The sequence below is a fragment of the Zootermopsis nevadensis genome, unplaced genomic scaffold, assembly GCF_977971745.1.
Source record: "Zootermopsis nevadensis isolate Lab colony 2312 unplaced genomic scaffold, Znev_1.0 Znev_ptg000017l, whole genome shotgun sequence".
NCBI classification, from domain to species: Eukaryota; Metazoa; Arthropoda; class Insecta; order Blattodea; family Termopsidae; genus Zootermopsis; species Zootermopsis nevadensis.
In genome coordinates, this window is record NW_028259149.1 from 6,525,924 (window position 1) to 6,551,856 (window position 25,933).

Genomic DNA, 25,933 nt, shown 5'->3' on the forward strand with positions numbered 1-25,933 from the left:
AACGCTTTCTCATTTGTATTCAGGGCTCATGTATATTCCATGGTTATCGTGAATAAAGTATAGGGAGGTTGAAAAGAAAACGCGAAACGTTACAATTTTTTTTGTTAATATATTTTAATCGTATTACAAAGGTACATTAAGCTAAGTTCTTAACAAATCATTGTGTTCACTTTCAGTCATTCCTCACTGAAATACCAAGAGTAAATTTCTCATGGGTACTTTAAATGTGCATGTTGCTTTAGGTCACCACACAACTTTAAAAATGAATTTCACTTAATTTGATTTGCAGTCTTCAACATTTCATTTCTAGGACATTATCTGGCATCATCTGGTAAATGTGGAATCCGATACTTAAAGTATTATTATGTGTGTATCTTAAGTATTACACTTTTGATGGTAATGCATCATTCTCTGTTTTGTGAATGCTGTGTTATTTAATGCAGCCTTCATATAATTTCTATCAAATTAATGTGATTCTGATGAAGAACTCTCTCGTATTTTTCAAAGAGAAAGTCTTCATGCATTCTTAATGGAGAGAAAGGATGTGTTTGAGTTACAGTCCATCTGTTCTGTCTGCTGCAAGAGTAAGATAATTCGCTCCTTGTTGATAAATGCACTTTATATGAACAGCTGCTGACCTCCAGACATTATTTCTTGTTCTTCCGTACATAGAAACATTTCTGACAGCTTTTTGTTTTTAGGCATTTACTATTCATCATACTTTAAAATCAAAAGTGACGAATTATAATGTAAATTTGAGGATATAAAGAAACGCTAAGAACCATTGAAGTGCCTCAGGGTCAAGAAGAGCCTATAGTTAGAAAACTTTATGGAAAGAAGAATTGAACTTTATATTTTGTGGAAGGTTGGGATGGTGGGAATAGACAATAGTGTTAGGAAATTCGTTTAAGAATTGTTATAAACACGTTTAGAAATAGGTACTTACCACAAGATAAAATAAATTAAATTAGTTGGAATTCGTGTAGGGAGAAGAATGGAACAAATGTTCTGTGACGTATGCCGGTGTAAGCTGCCAGTGAAGCGCTGAAGTACTGTATAGAACATAAAGCACGGTGCTGCAAATACATAAAATAATGACCTTGAAATGCCAGTATAATATTAACCACTGTAATTATACATATGCTGAATGAATGGGTTCATGTGTCACAATTTCAATAACAAGAGAGCGTAATAAGTCATTTTACAACTGTACAACACCACCAGTTCCTTATAGGTTTTCATTTGGCAAACGAAGAGTGGAGATGACCTTCAACTCAAATTATTGCACTAGATGGAGACAAGATTTTATGTCAGATGTTTTTAAAGCAGTCAGTAAAATAAAATACATATTTTACTCATTTTGTGCCTAATAAGCAATTATAATATGGCGCACGCGTACGAACACACACAAAAAGTGAGTTCTGCACTAATAATCACTTGCCTCCTGAAACAAGGAAAAAGGTTGCTTTCAGCATTCAAAGAATGTTTTGTGGTGTGATGCTAATAAGGGGAACTAATGAATAAACGCGGGCAATGGCTGAATTATTTCTCAATTAAAACCGTGACTCTCAAGATGAACTTTCATGCAGTACTGTAGACTTATAATTGCTTAGAGAAAAAGGATGGTGAATATTGCTTGGATGTGAAGGACGAATCAATCAAATTACTTAGTTACATACCATGCTGACAGTCTGAGAAGATCTTATGCTGTCTTGTCAATGAAAATGTCTGCGGCAGAAAGTCATGAAAGAAAGACAATGAGTTATACTTGTGATAAATGAAAGTACATCAGAGAGGCACTGAACAGACTAGCAGAGGTTAAGCGGAAGAGTTTGGGACTAGCAGGAGCATACACAATCTTCAGGAACAGGATAAGGCACCTTAAGCCACTGACAGCGGTACCGCTTTCGACGTTTGCTTTTACTGCTGCTGTTGTAATGTCTGTCTACCACAGCCTGACCTGCACTACCCCTTAGCAGCCACACGTTGTTGCTGTTAGAAGCACCTCCGACACTCAGGTTTTTCCTCAGTCTGCAACAAAGAATGTTATCCAAGTGAATCCATATACGTAGCCGAATTACGTAATAAATTCGATTGTGAAGACAGTGACTGGTTTTACACGTAATTTTGAAACAGGGTATAATAAGACGGAAAGATTGGTAAAAAGAATCTCATACAGTTGTATTAAAAGCATGTGGTTTATCATAAAACCAAGAAGTACTAGAAGTATTGAAATCAAAGACTTGTTATGGTTTTCAGCCAACTCTTTTGACTGAAACGGTTAATGTGACTTTTCCCATGTGTCGTTCATTACCTGCAGTGCCACCGTAGAATCTGAAGGTTTCTGGCGACTCCAGGCACACACAACATTCCAGGAGGCCAACTGCATGGCGTGTTTCTCGTATTAGTTCTTCGACTCGAATTTCGACCTTCGCTTGTCGTTTCAACACCTGCACATCGCAAGAATTGACATGTCAGAAAACAGGCGTAAATCCGATGCGTCACTTTATTGCTTCATCAGAAGTGTAACAATAAACCGAGCCACTGGGAAACGTTTCTAGCGTGGCCTATGGACAGATACCTTGTAAGATGATGTAGAACAGTTCAGTTCCTTTATTAGAGTGATTGCCAACAGCAAGGAGCTTATAATAGGCAAACCCCAAAAAAATATAGAACATTAAGGAAAATACACTAAAAGGAAACGGAATGGAACAAGACTAAACCGCCGTGAGAATCTCAAATCCTACTTAGCAACGCCTACTGGAGAGCTCATAGACTGATCCGCCATACAAGCCTGCCGGAGAAGATGCCGAACGGGCACGGCGATGTAACTCTTGCCTCACGCTAACCAATGCTCCACCGTACACGAAGTACTCAAAATACCGAGTATTTTAAACAGGTCACGGCTGTGTTTTTCCATGTTATTTCCAGTCATTTTCACATTCGATGAGATTTCATGTTCTCATAGCGGCCAGTATGAAAATTACTGTCTTCTGGGATGCCGTGCGCCGTGAAGTCTGGTAGACGTTTACCGACTTTTCTGGGGTGTTTTCTGCCTCCATCATCAAAACAGTTTATCGACTATATAGCTCAACATCTCAGAATATAATCATGTTAATTTTCATATTCGATGCTGGTTAGCCTATGCGGTTGAGAAAACGTCGGTAAATAAACTAAAAACAAATCAGTTTTAAATCATGCAGAGTAAAACAGTGACTTCAATCATCACTGCGATCTTTTTCATTCTGAAATCGGAGGCTTAAAAATGTGTGTGAATCAGTGTTGGCCACTAAGGACTGAAAACCGACCTGCGTCGTGCACACATTCGCCCCTGCGCACCCAGCGTGGCCAGAAATATGGGCCCAGGTCATCCCACACGTAGCGGATAGGGCAGGTAGCTCGCTGCACTAACCACGCGATGACTGCAGCCCGATTCTCCGGGGGGACCAGTTCATCTGGCAACAACTGCAGCTCCTCGCCGGCCATCTCGCGCAGCGTCCGCACCGTGGCACGGTCTTCGATGTCGCCAGCGGTCCCGTCCTGGAACAAGCACGCCTCCGATGTGTCAACTCGTGCGCCGACAGAAACTCTCATTCGCCACACTGAGCAGAGTCATTAATGACTCGCAAATAGTCGCTCAGCTCTCACGGAACCCAAGTCTATTGCCATGTTTGTAAGACTGCATCCCTGATCCGATTCAGATGAATACTTTCATAGACCTATCCAATTTTTAGATCCATTTTAATATAATCCTTTCTACGCCTAGTACTATAAAGTGATATCTTTAAGGTCGAATCTAGGACTTTGGTGGGGGTGGGGGGGGGGCTCGTAAATTATCCAAAAGGTCTGTCATGAGGACAGCAAATTCAGTCTGGATTTTCATGATATACTCCAATTCTTACAGGTGAATGTTGAGGCACTTAAAGGTACACCACGTTAACGTCTTTCGCCACTCCCGCAATAATTACAAATTAACTTATTCGTCGGTACATTCGCCATGACAGAAACAGCCCTTAAGAATTGCCGGCATACACCTGGCCTATACAATGGAGTGATTAGTCACCACTGAAGATACGTGTTAATTTCTTGTACGTGTCGAAAACAGTCTATTTACACAGTGGTGGATACCAACAGCCGGTGAATTAAACTATTCAGTTCTAATATTTTCTCCATATCCCGACGTTCGGCCATGTCAGTGTCGCGAAATCTCAACGTGCTCAATGATACAAAGCAAAGGCCTTATCAGCTATAACAATTCATAACCATTCTTCACACAACAGCTGGGTAAATCTGTTTCTACAATTCAAATACGACTAAACTTATGTACGGTACAGTACCTGCTGGAATTCTCATCGTCAAATTATAACGGGTTTGCTTAGCCCTTTCTCTTATACAGGAATAAATATAACAATGATACGCTACTCCTTCGAACTTTGCACTAACTACAAGGGAATCCTTAATTATACCTGTATATGGGTGTGGCTGGGATGTGTCCTTCTCATCCATCGAGAATCGAAGTCCTGTCCCATGAGTTTGAGCAACGTTTGCTCATCTAAGTCCTTACGTCGAGGTTTGAGTGGTGATTTCCGAGGATTGGCCCAGAATTTGAGGGGAAGAAGTGGTCTGTCTGCTGGCGGAGTCCCGACGAGTCCTGTACTGTCGGGGGGTAAGAAGACCGCCCCTCTGCGCTTGCATCTCGCTCCTCGCCCCAACGTCAGCACCAACACCAACAACAGGGACTTCACTTCAGAACTTCTGGGCATCTGCACAATAGTGGAAACAAGTTGTAGTATTCGTCACATAATTGCATGCTTCAGGGTCACAGGAAAATCGTACAACGTTGCAATATAAACAGCGGAACCGAGGCGAGTGAAGACACCTCAGAACTTACAGCGCAGCAAAACTGTACTGGTGGCTTGCAGCCTCACGGTAGGGGTAGGGGTGGGGGTATCTGCGAAGGCTTCCGTGGCCTTGAAACATGGAATTTGGTGACGCTACTACAGTCGCAGCAAGTGGTAAGTCACTGGGGCAGCCGTTGGCTGTGGTGCGTCACGCAGTCTTCAAGCAACAGCCAATATTTTCTCTGCCCTATGGGCCGTCTCTTTGCAGACTTTTCGCACGAAATGAACACAGAACAGCGTGTGGAAATTTGGGTACATGAATGTACTATATCCACTCTTTGCGAATTGTTATACTTCCTTTAGGTTACATAGCGTCGGATGAAATGGGAAGATGAGCAACACGAATGGATTTATAAGGTGGCTGTCGTGAGGGACAATGGCCGCGATGTCCTGGCGTCAATGTGTGGTTGCAACTCCGGTCACAGCTCACAGCCAGCTGCGGATACCGGGGAATATACGCGGCCCCATAACGGCACCCACCGCGCAGGACGAGAGAGCGCGGGGCTCTCAGAGGTCTTCAGCACTGCATGAACCGTCTTTCTGCGCCGCAGGGGAGCAAGGAATGTTTGGCGAGGGGGCCACGAATTGGGGGAGTTGGCCGAAGTAACATGAGAGACGAAAGGCACTGGGGTCAAATGCCACACTTAATCTTAACTATTGGACGGGTCCAAATAGGGATGCTGGCACATGCGCTCGTGCGTTCAGAGAGATGTGGTTGAGGGGGGACATGTCGAGATACGAGGTGGGCAAATTGCAAAGCCGTGGCCATTTGTAGCCCATCTGAAATTTTGTCATATATGTTCCTTCTGTTTAGCAGGTCCCATGTCATCACGGTATGGCGAACCCTCAGGTTCCGGATAGATAAGGCTTCCAGATATAAAGGATAGCTGAGAGTATATAAAATAAATTATGGACAGCCGATAAGGGATATTCGTCCAACTTCGTGATTGGCCAGTGGGTCAACAATTCCTCACCGTAAAAAAGAAACCGACGTTTTACGAAATATTACACAGGGCCTGGGACTTGAACGGATTCTTTGAGAAAACGTAAGCCACTGAAAATGGAATTTGGATCTGGGAAGGATGAAGAGACAGGATTATCAAATAAACGAGGATGAGATGTGCCGGACGCGTATCACGCATGATACGTGTGCAGGGATTCTTGAACGAGTGATAATCTCGTTCCAAGGACTGCACAACACAGACGCGGACAGACACCCATATCATGAGCGGGATTCAAACCAACGATATCATTGTTCGAGCGATCAAGGTCCACTCCCCAGACTGCGCGACCACTGTGGCCGGCGGTCTGTGAGACTGCTCTCAGAACAAAGAGCGACTAATTTACCAACAGTGACAGAAGCTGTCGACCGAAGTAATAAGATTGTGAAGCGATAAACAGTTATGCTTAATCATTCTGGTTATCGATACCTCGAATTAGCGCTCAGTGCTGTCGGTGTCGGGACAGAATTGGTCAATAATCACGTGTCTGCCAGCAGTATTTTTTTCATTTATATTGCCGATTCTTTAAGCAGCATGGCATGCAGGCTGTCCTGGGAATTGCTACGTCACATGCAGGCGAAGCGGGGAATCTTCCAGTCACGGCGCTACCATGAAGAAACGTAATACAATTAGTTTGGCAATCTATTGTGGTCTCACAGAACTGACCCGGGTTCTTGAAGTAACGTGAAAGGACAGCGCATCGAGAAACATGTAAGGTAAAGTGAAGTTGTCCCGCTACACGCCATGCAGCCAATGTGGGGAGTGCGGTAAAGCTCCTACACATTCGTGGCCTTGGCACTAGATGGGGTGAGTGGTCAGCTTCCGCTTCGGGTTTACACCAGAGCCGGTCTGGACACACACAATACAAAAATAATAATTTGCCACTTACGGGAATCGAATTTCGACTGACTCACCTAAGTCGGCTTTTATAAAATGTTTATGAATAGCCAGAGCCGTGACATGCGTACCATTAAGTAGGATAAAACGCGTATTGTGGATAACACCTAAATACACCGATTAGTAAGAAAACTTGGGGACACAGGTAAGTGTTTGTCTGTGCAAAACAGCTGAAATTACGGTGGTGCCTATTTAAAGCAGCGAATCAGTCGCAACAACAACGGGATATGACTGCAATAATTCTGTATTAATTTTAGTTTTAGCGATTTGTGCGTGAAGGGACGCGTGTGTGGCAGTAAGTGTTGCGTTTTAAACGGATCACTCTGTAGAACAATGTTGACAGAAGAAGTTCACTTTTGTGTCTCTTATTAATTGATTGTTTATCACATCTTTTCCTCAATTTCAAGCTAATCTCCAATTGGACAATACTTTGATTTCTGGCTCCACCGATCAGCGCTGTCAAATGCGACTCGCCACCTACTTCCTGCCCTATATAATAAGACTTGCAAGGACTTCCAGTAATTACATACCCTGAAGGTGGCAGCTGCAATGTTTGCCGAAACGTTGAATGATTTTCAACATTCGACTCGGCTCATCCTCGAAAGCCACAGTTGCACATAAAATCCCCCTCCGTTCAATTTCAGCGGGTATTTTCCATTGTCGTAATAATATTTATTCGATTATGCAATGATGCAACATGATCTAGGCACTGTAATTATGGCCTTTACTCCACCATGAACTCCATTTTAATACGTAGAGTCGTGAGTATGACTGAAATAATATCGCCTGGGACATGGGGTTTACACCCCTGTTTTTACGTTCGCCCCGTGCATGGAATTGCCGGCCTCAATAAAGAGACTGCATGATATAGGGGACAGCTTTCTAGTTCCATTTTAATTCCACCCCAAGACACTTGAATGGGTTTGGGGTGTGATGCGGAGGTGTGAAGAAGAGGTATGTGGGAGGGTGGGATTACAAAACGAGGAGGATATGGAAGGGACTAATTGCTTGGAAAGTGTGTGTACAGTCAGTATTATATGAAAAATAAACACCAAATTGTACGCGGTAGTCATATTTATGTCCTACAAATACGTGAATTGTCTCTCGGTCTAGAAATTCTCCGGCTTTAATGGAGTCTGGATGTCTACTGAACCCTATCATCAGCCAGATGAATCCATGTAACAACCTCACATCCTATTTGTTTAAGATCCATTTTAACATAAATGTATGCATTTCTCAGTTTTCGTATGCGTGCTACAAGCCCTGATTGGTTTGATCACTCCAATCACGTGTATTTGGGGTGAAGAATATGTCTGTACGTCAGGTAGCTCGTTGTATAACTTTTCTACAGCGGCTTGTTATTCACAAAGGGGTAACATGTAATCATATTCATAAATGACTGACTTTGAGACCAAGAAAATGTAGTAATGCTTAATATCCCTAAGGCATTCTAAAGTAGTATTTTTTTCAGCTGTTGCAAAATATCTGTATTGTATGAAAGAGTCTGAGGTTTGCTTTATTATTTGTTTGAGCTCCCAGTGGTCACTATGTAATTTCATAAACTTTCAAGAGATGGCAGAAGATGCATATTTTGTATCTTGACAACTTACAGGAGCAGAGGAAGCTGTCCCCTACTCTGAAAGCCACTTCAGTGTTTAGACGTGAGAATCTTAAATCTCACAAGGTTATGGATGTGTTCATTTACTTTTTTAACGATTCGGACTCAAACTAAATGTAAATATTTTTATATCAGGGCTATCTTAATTCGACCGCGTTCTCAGTTTTTATTTACTACATTCCTATACATAAGTATTTGGTCTGTAGGGAACATGAATTCCTTATGAGTGCCCGACCTCGAAATAACTCTGTCTTTGAATTGTATAACTTGGATTCTTGAGGTCCAAGGTCATGCTTTGTAAGATTCTTCACGGTGGATCTCAGTCCTTCCGGCACTGTTCCGGAGCGTTACCACACGTTTTAGTCAGTTATCCCCGATGTATTTTTAATAGAATAAAATGTACTGCAAATTATCTCACAAAAACAACAGCAGTCTAATGTAACCAGTAAAATGTTTCCATCTTCATGGGTTTTTTCCTTCCCACCATGATGGCTGCTACGAGACCATACGCGATTTAATGCATAAAACGATATATAAACGCGGCCGTTAATTCGTTAGGAAACCTGGACTGGTTTGCAGCATGAAGTGATACATTGATGTAAAATGTGTATTGTGCATCAATCGACGACTTCAGATCTGACAGTTGTTTTGAAGGAATATCTTAATTCAAACCATTTATTCAAATGCTTTGACAAACGATAGAAAGACAGCTGCTGGCAAGCACTGAAAAGGAGATATGGTATGAAAAATACATTACGGATACAAAAGTACAGATGACATAAGAACAAGGTCGAAATGTACAAAATGAAAGCAAAAGAGCCTTGACAAAATAGAAGCTATGCATTGAGTAATGAGTCATCAAAAGAGACAAAAATGTCTGCAGGGAAAATAAAATCTGTGTTGAAATCGTCAAATTTTCTGTCGATTACATTACCAACAGAAACGAATGATGACAATAATTATGATACTTCTATCATGATAAAGTTAATAAAACAATTAATTAAATTAATAATGTGCGTGAATATCAGCCTACACGCTTAATACTAGAATTATAATTCCTAATAGTGATGTCTCATGGCAGAACACCGCGATGCAACCCACCAAACAATAACATGTACTGGGTTGCAATCCATCACGGCGCTTAGGATGTAATCAGACATTAGTCGATATATTAAAATACACGATAAATACCTACGCTCCTTTCTTGAATTCAAGGACATTGCAATGCATAAGTGCCTTGAAAATACAGAATATTCGTTGCATAGCTGTTCACAAAGTAGACGTAAAGTATTTTAACTCCAGTGTAGAATCCGCATTAAAATTCAGAAAGAAATTATTCATTTCCTATCTTCACTTCCCTACTTCATCCTCTTTCGCACCTTTGTTTTCTCCCCCCTTTCGTTGGTGTTCCTTTCTAACAATTTTATCACCCATATTGTGAATACCTCTAAAAGCTGAACAGTGGTAGCAGCACATCACAATACATTTTGCCATCTGCCTTAATCACTGAGATCTTATACGCCTGTGTAACAAAGCAAGCAAAATATCATGCGTATAATCCATACAGCTACAGACCCCCATATTGCATCTGTGATATAATTTTATTAGTTGTACTCACTAGCATTTACTACCATTTAATTCTATGCGGCGTTCATGCGCACAAGTATTTACGACTGGAAATCTGTAGGTCCACAGTTGCTTCAGCTGTTTCTGACGCGTGGCAGTCAGTCAATTGTTTTGGACTGCCCTAACAGCATTATAAACCCACAATGACAGGTAATGATAGGTTAGGTTAGGTTGAGGAGGACGACGAGAAGAGGGGAAGTAATTAATTTAGAATTAAGACAGACTCTTTCTTTTCTACCGTCTTAAAATACGTGACTGCTGTTTTCCTTGACTGCCTAATACGGTCTGTCGGTCCAGGTGGCAGATTTTAGCAGCACCTCGCGGTGTCCCATTGAGTAACTGGCTCGAAATGCGTGGGATGATCATTACATTCATATCTCTGCAGCTGTTGACTATAGAGTGTGTTGTAATGACTAAGAAACTCATCCAATCTGTGCGAGATTTCAGGTTCTCATGGCGAGCATTGAGCCGATTGGTCTGATAGATGTTACCGACGTTTTAGAGGTTCTTCCTGCCTCCATTATAAGGGCGATCGCCCTGATGATGGAGACAGCAAGCACTTCTAAACTATCGGTTGACTTCTACCAGACTACACGGTTCAACAACCCAGAAGGCAGCCAACTTCAAACTCACCGTCGTGAAAACCTCAAATCCTACAAATGGGGTATGGCTAGATCTATTTGGCTCACGATAGGACCCATTGGCTGGCTTTTGCGAATACTGCAATGAACCATCTAGTCCCTTTAAAAATCAACATTACCTTCATTTTTTTAATTTCTGGTTGAAGACGTCTACTACAAGGAGTTTCTTAGTCATTGTGTAATGAACTAATGTAGTAGGACTGAGGACATAACATTTGCCCATCTTAAGACCTTCAGAACTACACAGTGCAGAACAATTTAGAAAATGTATGTGCTGTGAAAATTGGCTTTTAAAAATGACGCTAATGACGTCAGAGTCGTCTAAGATCAAGTGATCATTTCGTGGGTCGGGTGCGTGTCGCCTGTCTGCCTGGGCGATAAACTCAGCATGGACAAAATAACCATAGTAACCGAGGTAACAATGGTAACCGTTGTCAAGATCTTTCGTTATTTTAATAGGGTTGCAAATGCGCCGAAAGCCGAAAACATTACCAAGCGGGATTCCAAATTGTGATCCCATTGTTTGATCGGCCCCAAAATAGGAATTTTATTACAATTAAAGATATTAATTAGCCTATAGGTATTAATTCTTCCGTGAGAGTACACCAGCAAATCACAGAAAGAAATCCACATCAAACGTTTGGCAATTTCTTTCCTTTGAAAGAAACTACCGGTCGTTAACCGTTAGTGTGGAGTTGCCTGCAGTCGACCTTGGCCATAAGGAGCAGAGGAAGTTAGCCTGACAATGACACCCAAACAAAGCCACACTCGCGAACAGGTGGTCCAGACCAGAAAAGCAAGGTACCAGAGGTGTTAACCCACTGTTACTTCCAGCTTACCCCGGCACATGGAGCGACCGAATACCTAATTAACGAACAAACCAAGAAACCATCTGACGTAGTCAGTCGCCCGTCCCAGCACTCAGGCGGTCAGCCTCTGGCTTTTCACAGCTGGTCCAGGGTTCTCTCTCGTGTCGTTTGCGTGGTTTTGCGGTGGACAGAGTGAAGTTGGGGCAAAATTCTCTCCGAGGCCTTCCATTGTCAGTATCATTCCACCGCTGCACCATATTCATTCATGTATCATGTGGGGGATAAACAAAGGGCCCGTTAGTGGCCGATTTTCTATAGAGGCGTAGTGTCACTATGTCACAGAACGAAACGAAATAACTGATTTTTTTAATTCGTCCGCATTGTGTCTGTGAGTTCTGTCTACATCAGCCGATATATAACTTCAACTACAAAGTGGCAAAGATCCTGATTCAGCATAACCAATGACCCCTACAAGATTCACCAGGTCCGCTTTGTAGGTTGGTTGAGGGTAGAGGGAGGGTGTTTAAACCGCAGAACGAACTGAAGAGGTGCTTGTTAGACAAACATTGAATCAGCTTCACTGGCTGTATCCACATATTGACATCAGAGCATTCTTCAAGGGCGCTGTAACTTACATGACGAATTACAGCCAGGACTTGAGATCGCTTGTAATTACCATACACCCACGCAAATCTCTGGTCTGGGGTTGGATGCCACTGACATCACGAAACTGGTTGGATGACATGCACAGCAGAGACCTCTGGTTCTGAGGCAGCATCTTTTCTTTTTTTCTTCGTTTGTCCAACATTTCACTTTCATCAAACATGTTTGCTTACAGTGTAGCGTGACTACATTTTAAGGAGTTGGGTTTAATCCTACCCGGATTTATTCGCAACTTGAGGCAACTTAGGGAATTTTATAATTCATTAAATGATGATAATAATTGTGCCAGACTGAATCACTTGCAAATATAATCTAATGTGGACCTATTATATATGCTACTAGTGATGATAAACGAAGTTAGCCCAACTATGATTGGCATACATCGACGATATCTTCTGAGATACTGAGGGCGCCGTTAAATAAATACACAGTCCATGGCGTCTGTAACCTAATCTAAGCGAAATGTCTGTTCAGTCCAGACAGTGGAAGAAGACAAAAGGTTGATTTATCTTATGGACCTGAAGAATGGCAATTTTTATATCCAGACTGCGAAGTGATCGTAATTATTCAAGTGGTGTTGTAACAGAAGTGTTCATAGTTATTAACGTTACTTGGCGTTCTCCATTTGAAATACACAGAAAAACGTAACCTGCAAATTAAAAATAAAACAAAATACAGATTTAGTGACGCAATAACTTAGGAAAATACAAAGATGAACAGTTTGCTTACGCGTACAATCTACTTAATTAAGTGCATGATGTAAGAATGGTTCTACGTGACTACAGGATGTTTTTATTGCGATCTGTAGTACTCATAAGGTCCAAGGCCAGTGTTGGTTGTACCAAAATATTGTTAGTTAAATAGTTAGTGAAATATCACTTAAAATAACTATTGCTGTCAAAGTACGTTAATTTACTATCAGTAACACATGTAACTTAATAGAAGCGTCAATGAATTTTAGCGCAAACCCTTTCATTGTAGGATTTGAGGTTCTCACGGCGGTGCGTACGAAGATGGCTGTCTCCTGGGTTGTAGCACCGTGTTGTCTTGTAAAGGTTTACCAGACGATCGCCCTGATGATGGAGGCAGTAACGACCTCTGAAAATTCTAGCAGATTACACAACCCAGGAGACAACCATCTTCGAAACCCTAATGTATTTAAATTTATTTCTCTAAAACAGTAATACTGAATGTAGCATTCGATTGAGTAAAAGTACTGATTCGTATTAAATGATTTATGTTCGAGTCTTAACTTAGCAAAATACTTTAAAATAGACCACAACGCATTCCTTCTACACTATATCCGATTTATCTCAAATATTTATTCTACCTTTGGGATTTGTAGTATAATCATGCAATCCAAGAAACTTCTGTAAATACTCTGAAGTAGATCAGAACATGTGCGTTTCCCCTGATCACGCTGTGGGGATATTGAAGTGCGAAATTTTCCCCGTTAACTACAGTAGGACAATACAGAATTTGAAACGAAAACCATGTACGGAAGAGCCCACTCGGAATACATAGGCGTGGGCGAAAGGATATGATTAAAATTGATCTTAAATACGGCGCGAGTGTGCAGACTGGATTCGTCTGGCTCAGGATAGGGACCGGTGGATGGTAATGACCTTTGGGGTTCCATAAAAGCAGGGCGTTTTTTGCCTAGATAAGCGTGCTCCTTGGAGTTTGTGGAATAAGAAATAGTTTTTGAATTTCAGGACGTTCGGTGTAAGAAATCCACTGATTGTGCAAGCTTAAGGAGAGTTGTTAGACGAAGACACTCATTTCTATTGTGCGATCACTGAACTCCAGTGCATAATGCGTATGGGGTGCAGCTTATATGAATATTAAGCGTGCCAGAGGTTTTGTAAATATGAACCTAAGAACGTAATTAACTGGAATTAAAACACGAAGAATTACTTCACAAAGGAATTAATTTGTCACCAACTCGCTACGACCAAACCTATTTATCTAAGGTCCGTTTCAATATCATCCTCACGTGTATACCTACGTTTTCTACTGGTCGCTTTCCCTCAGGATTTCAAATCAAAATTTTGTAAGTATTTCTCATCTCCCCCATGTGCGCTACATGCCCAAATAATAAGTAAATTAAAATAAAAAGGAAGATAATATTTGGACGCAAGTAACATGAAATAATAGAGGGGATGATAATGTTTAAGAAACACGAGCTCCACGATTTTCACAGATTATGTCGTGGGCCTACTGGTACGGTGATTCAGTCGAGGAGGATGATGAGGGCAAGAGGGCAGGACATTTAGCACGATTCATGCAAAACAAATTGCAGTGATTAGCATGTAAGTCGTGACAATTTCTGTTTCGTTTCTTTCTGTCGTGTCTCGTGTGTCTAGCCCCGCAGATGAAACCTGAGACTAGCATCGCGGGCAAGTTCAGACCTTACAGGGTTCAAGTGTCCGATGGCTGAAGCCTTGCGACGTCAAAGAAACCCTTCCGCGGCTTCAGTACGTTAGAATTTTGGAACGCAGCAGTGAGCAAATGATGATAATACGATCTTTGGATGCTAACGTAACGAAAAGGATATCACAACAGTTCTGAAAATATAAGAACAGATTTTGAGTATAAAATCAAATAAATGTATCAACTCTAAGAGGTAAAAATGGCCAGTGGTTACTTCAGCAAAATGACGGATGTCAAACCTGCTGAAAGAGGCTTCGATGTTATTCAGATGGAGACAGCATGTTCCTCCGAAATATTGGTATCTACCTAGAGGTCCGCACGGCGTCACAGTCAGAACAACATCGGCTTCTTCATCGCAAACATATCAACTGAATGAGACACTTGATATAAGTTCATATATCACAACACACCAGACAACAGCTTCAAAATAATCTATTTTCAGATACATGTCTTATTATTATAAAAGTTTTAAATAATCCTCTGAAACAAATTTTTCGAACTGAAAATCCTTTAGTGTAATTATAAAATGCAAAGCTCACTACATTATAAATGCTACGTCGTTTAATAATATGATTGTAAATATTAATAATAATAATAATTAGATTAATTTATTAACGTGGTTTTCAAAAGCAAGGAAGGCAGTTATGGAGTGCAGACTTCAATGAACTGAAATATGCGGACCTACGTTTACATGGCGCCGCAAATCATCTTAATCAAATGACGACTGGAATGACAAATTGTTTGACATATTGACCACGTGCATACGTCACTCTGAAGTCTCTGTTATTAGTCGACATGTGCTGCTCCGTCCGATAAGAGAGCTAGAGAGGGTTGGACCCGACCTCAGACTTCGTTTTTCTGAATAAACGCTCACTATGAAAGTGTTTTTAAAATTTTGTATAGGTGACTGGTATTTATTTTAATTTGTTTGAAGATACATATTTTTCGTTGTGAAATTACTAACACTAACTCCATTCAGTAGAGTACTTCTTGAGAAGCTAGTAGTCGCTCAGTTCGCTCAAGAAATTCCTCTTGTATTTCGTTAAAATTCACCACGTGAAAGAAGAATTTTCGAAATAAAAGTTGTAGATCGTAAGGGAAAAAAAAATTATTCCATGTGTACGTTTTGCAAGATGAGTCGTTTTTAAGAAATTCGATAGATTTCGAGTTGAGCTTCGCGCATAGTACGGGTGCTCTGAATCGGTATAAACCAAAATTAAATTCGGTCTGTGACTGTCGGTGCAGATCACGCGATATCAGATGTAATCGAAATTCTGTTAATAGTCTCGGATACGAAAGACGCGGAAGGACACATACTGTCGACATCCCTAATCCCCATAGTTCACGGTCTTTCAGATCTTGAAAGAAATGTAATCTCATTGTAACGATATGGTCCGATGATCGGCAAAAGCGTACAGCAGTGTCGGGAACATGGACCAGTTCCTCACCACGTAGCTTATCTGCCTGACATAGGAGGGCCTCTTGCTGTGGATTGAACCCTACCCTAAGTGCTTGCTGTCCAGACTACTGTGCTTTTCCTCAGCCTGCGTACAAATGCTAAGCTACTAGTCTTAAATGTTGGCTTTTGCTGTTTCCACTTTAATTCGTATTGCTTCTCAGTTCTTCTTGACGATCACAAGAAACGATAGTGAAATTTGAGGTTCTCAAGGCGGTGAAGATGTCGATGTTGTTCTTCAGTCGTTGTCCAACAGTACGTTCCTCCGAAGCAGTCTCTAAAGGCGTCACAACCCGAAAGAAGAACAACATCGAAGATGACTGTCTTCTGGGATGTTGCGCCGCGATTTACCTGATGATGGAAGCAGCAAGGACTTCTGAAACGTCGGCAAACTTCCTCCAGACTAAAACCGCGCAACAACCTAGAATACAGTCATCATCATACTCGCCGCCACGAATTATTATGTTTATTAGATCAAGGATTATGACGAGCCGTGATATATAACACGCATGGACGAGAAATATACAACTAGGTACTGGAATACCTTAAATAAAGAGACTAATTTAAAAAAACTAGACATAGATGGAAGGATATTATTAAATGGATGTCACCGAAGCAGTGCGTGAGAGTGTGGACTAGATTTAACTGATTGTTTCTTGTCCAATCGCAGGCCCTCATGATCAATTTTCTGAACCTGAAGTTTCCACAATAGCAGGGCCTACTTCGATCACCTGAACGGATGTCAAGTTTACAAGAAAGACCTTGTACTATGGAGCTGGTTAATTAGTTACCTAGTTACGTAATAGTTAATAGTTAATCATTTATTTTGTTAAGTAACAATCAAGTTCAAACTAGCTTCTTTCGATCAAGGATTCATATGAATGGAAGTTCATTATTGTTTTGTCTTTTTGGTGTTGGAATACTGGTCCTTATAAAAGGTATGCCTTTTAGCGCGTGAAATTAGCAAGTAACAATCGATTCTCGCCTGCAACCAACGAGTCGATAAAGTCGAAGCTGGTCTTTTGGGTTGTAACACAATGTGGATTCGTATATAGATTGCAAAGTATTTGAGGAACACACTGCCTCCATCTGAAGATAGATGCAGTACGTTCCTGCGAAACTTTATCTACCTGAAAGTTAACACAGCCTCGCAACCTTGGAGACGAACTCAAATCTCATAAAGTCGATAACTCACGGCGAGATGTTGGTCTTCTGGGTTGTAACGCCGAGTGGACTTCCAGGCACATGCTAACGTTTCGGAGAAACATGGGCATGGTCTTTGTCATTAACGCTGCATTCCTGGCTAAGATGAAGGTAGGAATCCACAGTTTTGATGCAGGCATCAATTTCGTTCTGATCGGCCACAACAATTACCATAGTGGTGAATATAACCCTTTAAAACCGAAGCTTGCCTAAAGAATTCTTAAGAATCCAGTCTGTACCGCAAAGAGAATACAACGCTTTACGATCACAAATATCAGCTGGAAATAATAACCGCTGTTTACGGTGGAAACCATACGAAATCCATCAATACAAAATGCAGCGTTACCAATGTATAAAATTTTTAACAAGTTCCGAGTGGCTTATGCATATTTTTCACATGCGTCCCTTAACGTTCATTTATAAAAGCAAAATGTAGGTGCTGTCCCCCTGTTTAAGCGCCGAGACACGTAAAAAAACTGGCAAGTTGTTATTCTTAACCTTGACAGTAGATATAGGTGAGTGGTTATCTTCACGCTTCGGCCGCTTTAATCCTGGTGAAATGTCTCCTGTAAATAGCAGACAAGCACGTCATCTCGAGGCCAAAGCAAAGAGAGAAATCCCTACCCCAACAGGGAACTGAATCCATTCTGTAGTCAGTCGCTTTACTGACTGAAGCAACGGGAGAATTAGATTTGAAATTCTGATAACTATCTTCCAGTCCTCCTGCGAAGAAACCAGAAAACGCCTAGACATAGTACGAACGCTCTCTCCCACACCTGTCCCGTGTTACCACCGACCACAATCCTGCGTAATTTCTCATTTTATCTCTTGTGACTACTCGACTTTAAAGGACTCATGCACGTGCATGCAAATTCTGTGACTGCGATGCAGCGAATTCATTTTTCGCTCACGAAATGAATTTTTTGACGTTGAAGAATTTCAATATCTCTCCGAAAGCGGCGTGGGAACATTCCACAGGTGAAGGTTAGGGTTCATATAAAGTGGTCCATCACTGACTCGCTACGGACATAACCACGCAGTGTTTCCTATAAAATCCCAAGCACAATTTCAGACGACGACACCATTCTCGGCGTCTCTACACTTAAAACGTGCAATAACGTCACGTCAATCGCTGACAGCAAGCCACAACATACCTGCATGAACATCACGCGTTAGCCGGTGCACTGGAAGAATTCTAACTGCACTTTTAACACTGAGGCAATGCTGGCTACTACTGAAGACGCTCCTCAGCAGCTAGCTGGAGAACCAGCCGTCCGTCAGCTCCTGCAACAAGTATCCCCCCCGTTCCGCCCCCCAATTCCCCTAGGGCCCCCTTTTTACAGGCAGGCTCCAGCGAGTCTAGCCCGACCCGATCAGGGTTCTTCCAACAACTTCTTCTGTCTCTTTTTCTCCCACTCAATTCTCCAGCTGTGACCAGCACAAATATCTTGTTTCTTCAGACTGCCCAATCACAGATATAAAATGAATCTGTGGTATAATGAACAGCCTGTTTTTCAAAAGAAATTCTCATCATTGTTCTCTGCCCGCATTTCAGCCCTCTTCTCCAACCGACCTTCTTTTGGTAAGATTTGAGGTTTTCACAGCAGTGAGTATGAAGATTTCTGTCTTCTGGGTACTTGCGCTGTGTAGTCTGGTCGATGTATACCAACGTTTCGGAGGTCATACTGCCTCCGTCATCAGGGCGATGAGTATGAAGATTTCTGTCTTCTGGGTTGTTGCGCTGTGTAGTCTGGTCGATGTTTACCAACGTTTCGGAGGTCATACTGCCTCCGTCATCAGGGCGATGAGTATGAAGATTTCTGTCTTCTGGGTTGTTGCGCTGTGTAGTCTGGTCGATGTTTACCAACGTTTCGGAGGTCATACTGCCTCCGTCATCAGGGCGATGAGTATGAAGATTTCTGTCTTCTGGGTTGTTGCGCTGTGTAGTCTAGTTGATGTTTACCATGAATCGCCCTGATGACGGAGGCAGTATGTCCTCTGAAACGTTGGTTAACATCGACCAGACTACACGGCGGAACAACCCAGAAGACAGAAATCTTCGATATTTTTTCTTTTTTAGTATCTTTAATGTCACGTCCCAACTAGTTGAATTGTTAAACTTTTTGTATAATCTAATTGAAAATAATTATTTTGCAGCGGATTCGATACTTTCCTTTAAAAACCACCACACGGCAATTATATTCTGACAATGAACTGTTAATCTTGGCAATGTGGGATAAAGGGGAACTAATGCAGATTTTCTGATTATTTGTTTGTCGTGTGCGAATTCCTTAGACCTACAGTAGATGAACTAGCACGTCTGTCTGTCAGTTTTGTGTGGAATTGTTTCACCAGCCCGTCTTTATTCCTGTTAAAATTCTTGCTGTAATCAATATTTAAGGCAGAGGATTTGTCTCAGGCAGTGCCTGTCAGAAGCCGGTCGCAGTAGCCAGACTGCGCGTCTGGAACGTCGGCCTTGAACACTCAAATACAGTGATCGTGGGTTCGAATCCCACTCGAGACATGGATGTTTGTCCGCGTCTTTCTGTGTTGTACTGTCCTGTGTAGGTAGAGGCCTTGCGACAGGCTGATCGCTCGTCCAAGGAGTTCTACCAAACGTCTAAACAAATCAAGAAACCTCACATATGTTAGGCGGACAAGGTCCTTCAAGAACTGAGAGCCACGGAGTCAATAAGTGCCTCACTGAAGTAGGTTTTGTGGGCTCTGTCGCATTTCCTGTATATGTCATTTCGCAATATCCTTCATCTGCTATCATGAGCTGCATCCTGTGGTAGGTTCGAGACCTATTAGGAAGCAACGTCACTAACAGAAAAAAGAAGTGTTTGAAGATGGCTGTCTTATAGCAAGTTGCGCCCTGTCGTCTGGTAGAGGTTTACACTCTGCGGCCAATAACACAAAACACAGAAAACATTAAATGCTACTACTAGATACAGTCAGTATAGTGACTAGCTACGGGCTGGACAACCGGGGTTCGATCCTCGACGGAGGCAGAGGATTTTTCCTCTAGCCTCTGCGTCCAGACCGGCTCTGGGGCCCACCCAGCCTCCTCTACAATGGGTAACGGGGTCCTTTCCCGGGGGTAAAGCCGGCCGGGGCGTGATGCTGACCACTCACCCCCATCTAGTGCCGAGGTCAAGGAAGAGAGGAGCTATACCTCCACTCACCCCAAACGCCTACATGGCGTATTGTGGGACAAATTTTATTTTTTTACTTTTTTACTAGATACGACGTACTTTTCATTAGGAACTAAGGTAAATATGAAATTAAATTTTAAAAAAAGAAATTTATACAAAACTTTTTTAACTCTTTCAAGTTCAGTGTATTTATGAAACCTGATGATGTCTTTCTAGTAAGACGAAACACGTAGTTTTACTTTAAGCTCGTAATGTGTCATATGACAGTTATATATTTATGGTAATATGCTTTATTTGTTTGTTATATGAAGACTGTCATTACATCCTAATATTACTGCCATTATTTTTTACTGTGAAACATGTCGTTATGCTGTGCATTGTAAAGTGGGACTCATGTACCTTTCTAATTAAAATCGCTAACTCCGATTTATCATCTGTTTATTATTTTAAGTGATAACAATTAAACTTTAAAATTTGTTGTAATTGTGTCGTGACATTTGCTGTATCACAGACCCAGAATTTTATCTGTCTCAGGAACAGGTTATTAGCTGTGATTGAATACCATCTAAGCATATGTGTTGACCTTTAATTTTAAACTTTTTCATTAAATTACTTTCTATCGTAACGGTATTAGGTTTTTTATACAGGATTCTGTTAATTATTTAGACACAGTTTCTCAGCAGGACAACAAGCGCATTACATGTCACTATATCACTAAATGGAGACAGTTGTAATTCTTGCAATTGTAAGTCGAGTGATTTTTTTTCCCTTTCCTACGAACAGGATACGTCAACTCGTCGTTGTATAAACTCTCAAGTAAATAATTTCTTTTTGTTTTAACAGGTTTAAAGGAAATTAATAAAATCCAACTTTCGTTGGGGAATGTGTAAAGGATTTCTACTACAAATAAAATACGCCACTGGACTTAGGGATGTTTCGACAACAACAAACTTCCGACGTTTGAACCATCATAAGTCTAAGTAGAATAACATATTTTAAATAGTCCCTTCATTCATTTTAATTCCTCTTCTCTTTCTTTATTCTGTAAGATTTATTTACTGTATTCATCATAAAAAATAAATGAGTATGTACTGTGTATTGGACGTCCTTTAATATTAATTATTTAAGTATGAATTATCTCAGGTCACCGCCTGTAAATTAAGTGTAAATGAGTTGCGTCCTGTTTCTGTCACACGTTATTGAAAAAGATGTTAAAGTAATGTGAAGTGAGACCCTCAGTTTATAAATATTTTGTGTTGAATATCGATCTTATTCGAACATCGAACCGTTTATTTCGTCTCGATTTGTCTATTTCTCTTTGCGTTAGTGTGACGCCTATTACTAGACTTCTGTATAATCGAGACAAAACGTTAATTTAGCGTTATATTTCCGGCGTCCGTCGCATTTTAATTATGTAACACTGGTGTGAGGTGTGACAGGGATTACTGGTTTACTGATGACAGGCTTGGTTATTTAGCGACGCTATTAAAAATAATTTTACCTGTTTACTAATTTGTGATTTGTTTAACGACTCTGACATTAGCTAAGAATATTTAGTGTGGATGATGGGATGAGTAATGAATAATGAATTGTAAATTATATGGACGGAAACGGTATGGCCTAATTTGTGGTACTCTCCCGGGGTTTGTCTGGAAGAAAATTACAAGAAATCTTTTATGACAGCGAGCCTCCGGGCCGAGAACTTCCGGATACGAACTACCAACCACTCAGCCACTACATGATTTTGTATGAGTGTGGAATTTGATTTCTTGCGTTATGACAACAAACCTGATTCAGGACAACGTGCTGGACCTCAAACTGCGGCCATGGTCCTGAAGATGGAGGCAGCAGGTACATCTGAAACGTCAGATTGCACAGTGCGGCGCAGAAGACAGTCATCTACACACGTGAAAGTATGCCTGTACTCCCTCCATTCGCCTTTATTAAGTAGTAGGAACTTAGACACAGGAAACATTTGATCTCTTTCGACCGTTCAGACTCATTTGTTTTTACTCTTAGGTGGTAATTACATTTCCACTTTCAAATATTTGTTTGTGTGCCTTTTATGTTTTTAATATGTGTTGAACCACATGTGTAGAAACAGCTGATACATATTTAGTGCGACATTATAATGCAATGAATATTGCGTGGCGTTCCAAGGCCACTGTGGCTTCAGAAGCCTGTAGATGTGACTCACATCTTAAGCGTCACAGGATGTTGCGCCTTATCTGCAGCCAGTGCAGAAAATTGCATAATGGGAAGGTCATATCTGCCCGTTCTCATGTTTCCTATTCCAAGCTAACTTGATGGAACTGGATGAAATTTGGTACTAGAGATCCACACTGCAGGCCAGTTGCCAGCGAATAATTTTCGTATCGTTATGTCAGAACTGCTCATAAATATGGAAGCTATTTTAAATAAAATTCGTTAAGCTGAAATCTACTTTTTGCGTCGCAAATGTTTTGCGGTGTTACTGTGTGGTGCGCATCTCACATGGGCGACGGAATGTGTTGCTGTTATCATTGTGATTGCCATCACAGTAATCATAATTTCTTTTACTCTTAGTAATCTATTATTCTCACTTTTTACAAGAACGTTATATATTTTTCCTTAGATGAGCAGAACTTTAGCTTCAAATATGATAATATTAAAATGTATTTAATAATTATCTACTTATCTTATTTGTATAAGTATGTAAGCAGCTAATTCTGATTCTAAGTAGTTGGGAACGACCACTTCAGAGACCAATGGAGAGAACGGATAATATTAAAACGGTGCTTAAAAGTGTTCTTATTGTCTTTTTATCTCGTTATGTAACCAGATAATTCTGATTCTACATAACAGGAAAATTGCCTGGAAAGCGACCGCTAGAGATATGAAGACATGGATAGGGTGATATTACAATGAATCTTATTAACTACTTTATTTATCTGGGTGCACAACTGGCTAATTCGTAATTGTTGGAAAATTTCCCTGAAAATGGCCACTTGCGAGACAAAGCATAAATGAGGTAATATTATAATAGATTTTAATAACTATATAATTATCTTATTTTTCTCGATATCTGACTAGCTAGTTGAGATTCTAACACGTTTCAGAAACTGGACATGCTTTTGTCAACTCGGTCCGTATCTGAATAATACCTGTTTAGAGTGTGTCATATGAACCAAATAATATGAAAAATGGTGAGATATTGACTGTTAAAGCAAGTGGTAAATGTAATTACCGCTGCGGTTTAAGGTTAATGAGATTAATGTTCGGGTCACTGCATTAGTGTTGAGCTGTCCCCACATCTCGTGAACTGCCCTTACGGGAACTTGCAGCCTGGCGGCTTATAGTAGACCAGTTTTTGCCTGGAATGTGTCAATACCCAGTCCATACTCATCGTGAACGAGATATAGCCTACTAGAATACAAGGGTAATTTTTTTGGATAAATTGCGGACGTGAGTCATTTATAATATTGGCGCTGCTTTTTACGACTTATAAACAGAGGTGTCAAAGCATACATGTAGCAGGAAATGTCAACATAATTTATTTTCTGAAGACATAATTTGAATTATACAAATATGATTATCCTTAACATTTTGCTTAGGCAGTGTGGTTGAACAGACCCACAACATGACGGAGAAGATGAAAAAGAAGACGTGGATGGACGTAGTTGTTGCACGGCCATGACGTCACACAAAACGTGGTAATAAAAGTGTTGGGAGTGGGTTTCTTCCTCTGTCTTGTACGGATACCTACAACACGGTATATGGTAGATTCCCTGCTGCAGTCAGGGCCGCTGGCTAAGATCGGACAAGGCCCTCTGGATGTACCAGCAACCACCAGCAAAAGCAAGACTCTTGTTTGAATACGTCTCTCACTCCCCCCCCCCCCCCCCCCCACTTTTGCTCTTCAGAATGTGCATGTCATCGGCTAACCGGCAATGTACTCACCTAGAAGCACAAAACAGATGCTCTCCGACCTTACGTTATGGCGCCCGGTTTCCTTCGTATGCTCCAATGTGTGTGATGAGTTTGGAAAGAAGTGTAATGTCAACTGCTACGGGTTACGGCTATGTTAAATGCTCCAGGTGTAGAGCTCAAAAATTCTCATTACCACAGTCTTTGTAACGACCATCATACAAACCACGTTCATACAACATTTGTGGATTCTTATGATCTCCAGAACTCTATACATATCTTGATTCAGTGGTTCATTAGTTATCGCCAAGAAACGGGAAGTGTAATTTAAATATCAATTTTTGATGTGACAGTTTGTTTTTTAATTTCAGGAAACTTAGAAACCAAATGGCTCAGGTCATTTGAATCTACAGTGGACGCAAAAATTGCTACTTTGAATCCTGTTCATAATGCATTCCCCCATCCATGTTTTACTTTTTTTTCAAAACTACCCATCTAGCAAAAAAAATTGGTTCAAGGTGCTTAAAAATTTGGTATTCATCTGGTCGATAAATGTAGGTTATTAAGAAACCTGAATGTTTATCATGATGTTCAGAGAATTCCGCCACATTACTCTGAAATTAACTGTCCCTATGGGGCAGAGTTTTCCTTGAGAAACTGATAGTTACTCAGCTAGTAAAGACGTTACCCTCCCTTCATGGAAGCCGAAGGTCAGTTACAATTCTCACAAGAGCCCATCACTGGCCCCAGTCCTGATGAGGATGGCTTCGATTCACAAGCTCCAACCTTATTTCCTTTAGATTAGTTTTAATATTGTCCTATAAGCGCTTGGGGTCTTCCAAATTGTCTGTTACTGTAATGTTTTCCGAGCAGACAATTTATGTCCTTGATTTTTCTTTATTTTTTATTTTTCCTTACTTCCATTAATGACGTATCAGCTGTGAGCTCTGTTCAGGCAAAAGTTTTGACAGATTTGCGAAAGATTGTTTCCCCTTCACGACAAATAAAAGATCAACGGTAACGATTCTAACCTCGTATGGGATGGTGATTGGTTATTCGATTAGTTTATGACGGTGTAACGACTTCAGGAAGTTGAAGAAAATAATGATGTTTAATGAAACGTAAAAGATTAGGGAGGAAACAGTTATGAAGTATTAAAGGGATGAATAAAACTATGAATCGTCAGTAGTTATTATAGCCAGTGCCCCAGGCGATGTCATAACTAGGCTTATCTGGCATTACCATTGATCTAACTTTCTCGGAGTAAGCAATAAGAAGACACGTCCTTTCTCAATGTGTTCGAAACTTCACACGTATGGAATCTGAGGAACGCGAAGTGTGCAATGCAGTCTCACGGACGGAAGAGGCAAAGAAGTGCCTTCCTCTCACACAGAGATGCTACACCAGCTGCAGTTGACACTGACACAGCTGACAGTTGCATGTCTGCTGGCTACTCGTCAGACAGACGTAGGTTTGCATATGTACGTAGTACAATAATGACCAGTCACTGACACCAGTATCAAATTTGGCTCCAACTGAGGTTTCTATTGCCATGGGTACTTACAGGTTTTTATATTTAAGTTATTAAAATCTGAAGCTGTTTGATAATTCAACATTTCACCAA

The 25,933-nt window shown here is 40.9% G+C and overlaps 1 protein-coding gene and 1 long non-coding RNA gene across 2 annotated transcripts in view; one reads left to right on the plus strand and one right to left on the minus strand.

The window, feature by feature from the left end:
- Positions 1 to 21,408, plus strand: part of LOC147873632 (uncharacterized) — a 134,201-nt gene extending 112,793 nt beyond the window's left edge. The window contains exon 3 of the long non-coding RNA XR_015535469.1: positions 21,247 to 21,408. This is a non-coding gene — a long non-coding RNA (uncharacterized LOC147873632). The remainder of the gene's footprint in view (positions 1 to 21,246) is intronic.
- Positions 90 to 18,536, minus strand: LOC110834482 (noggin-1). The gene is made up of 5 exons (XM_022073678.2): positions 18,403 to 18,536; positions 4,467 to 4,763; positions 3,309 to 3,540; positions 2,315 to 2,450; positions 90 to 2,031 (listed from the first exon to the last, which is right to left on the minus strand). Exons 1-5 carry the CDS (start codon positions 18,412 to 18,414, stop codon positions 1,839 to 1,841), a joined length of 870 nt encoding a protein of 289 aa, XP_021929370.1. The 5' UTR covers positions 18,415 to 18,536; the 3' UTR covers positions 90 to 1,838.
- Positions 21,409 to 25,933: the final 4,525 nt, after the last annotated feature.

Coding starts and splice junctions, on each gene's coding strand:
- LOC110834482 (XM_022073678.2), bottom strand. Junction 3,541..4,466: donor CCAGCCACACCCATATACAG/GTATAATTAAGG, acceptor TGCTTGTTCCAG/GACGGGACCGCTGGCGACAT. Junction 2,032..2,314: donor ATTCTACGGTGGCACTGCAG/GTAATGAACGAC, acceptor TCTTTGTTGCAG/ACTGAGGAAAAACCTGAGTG.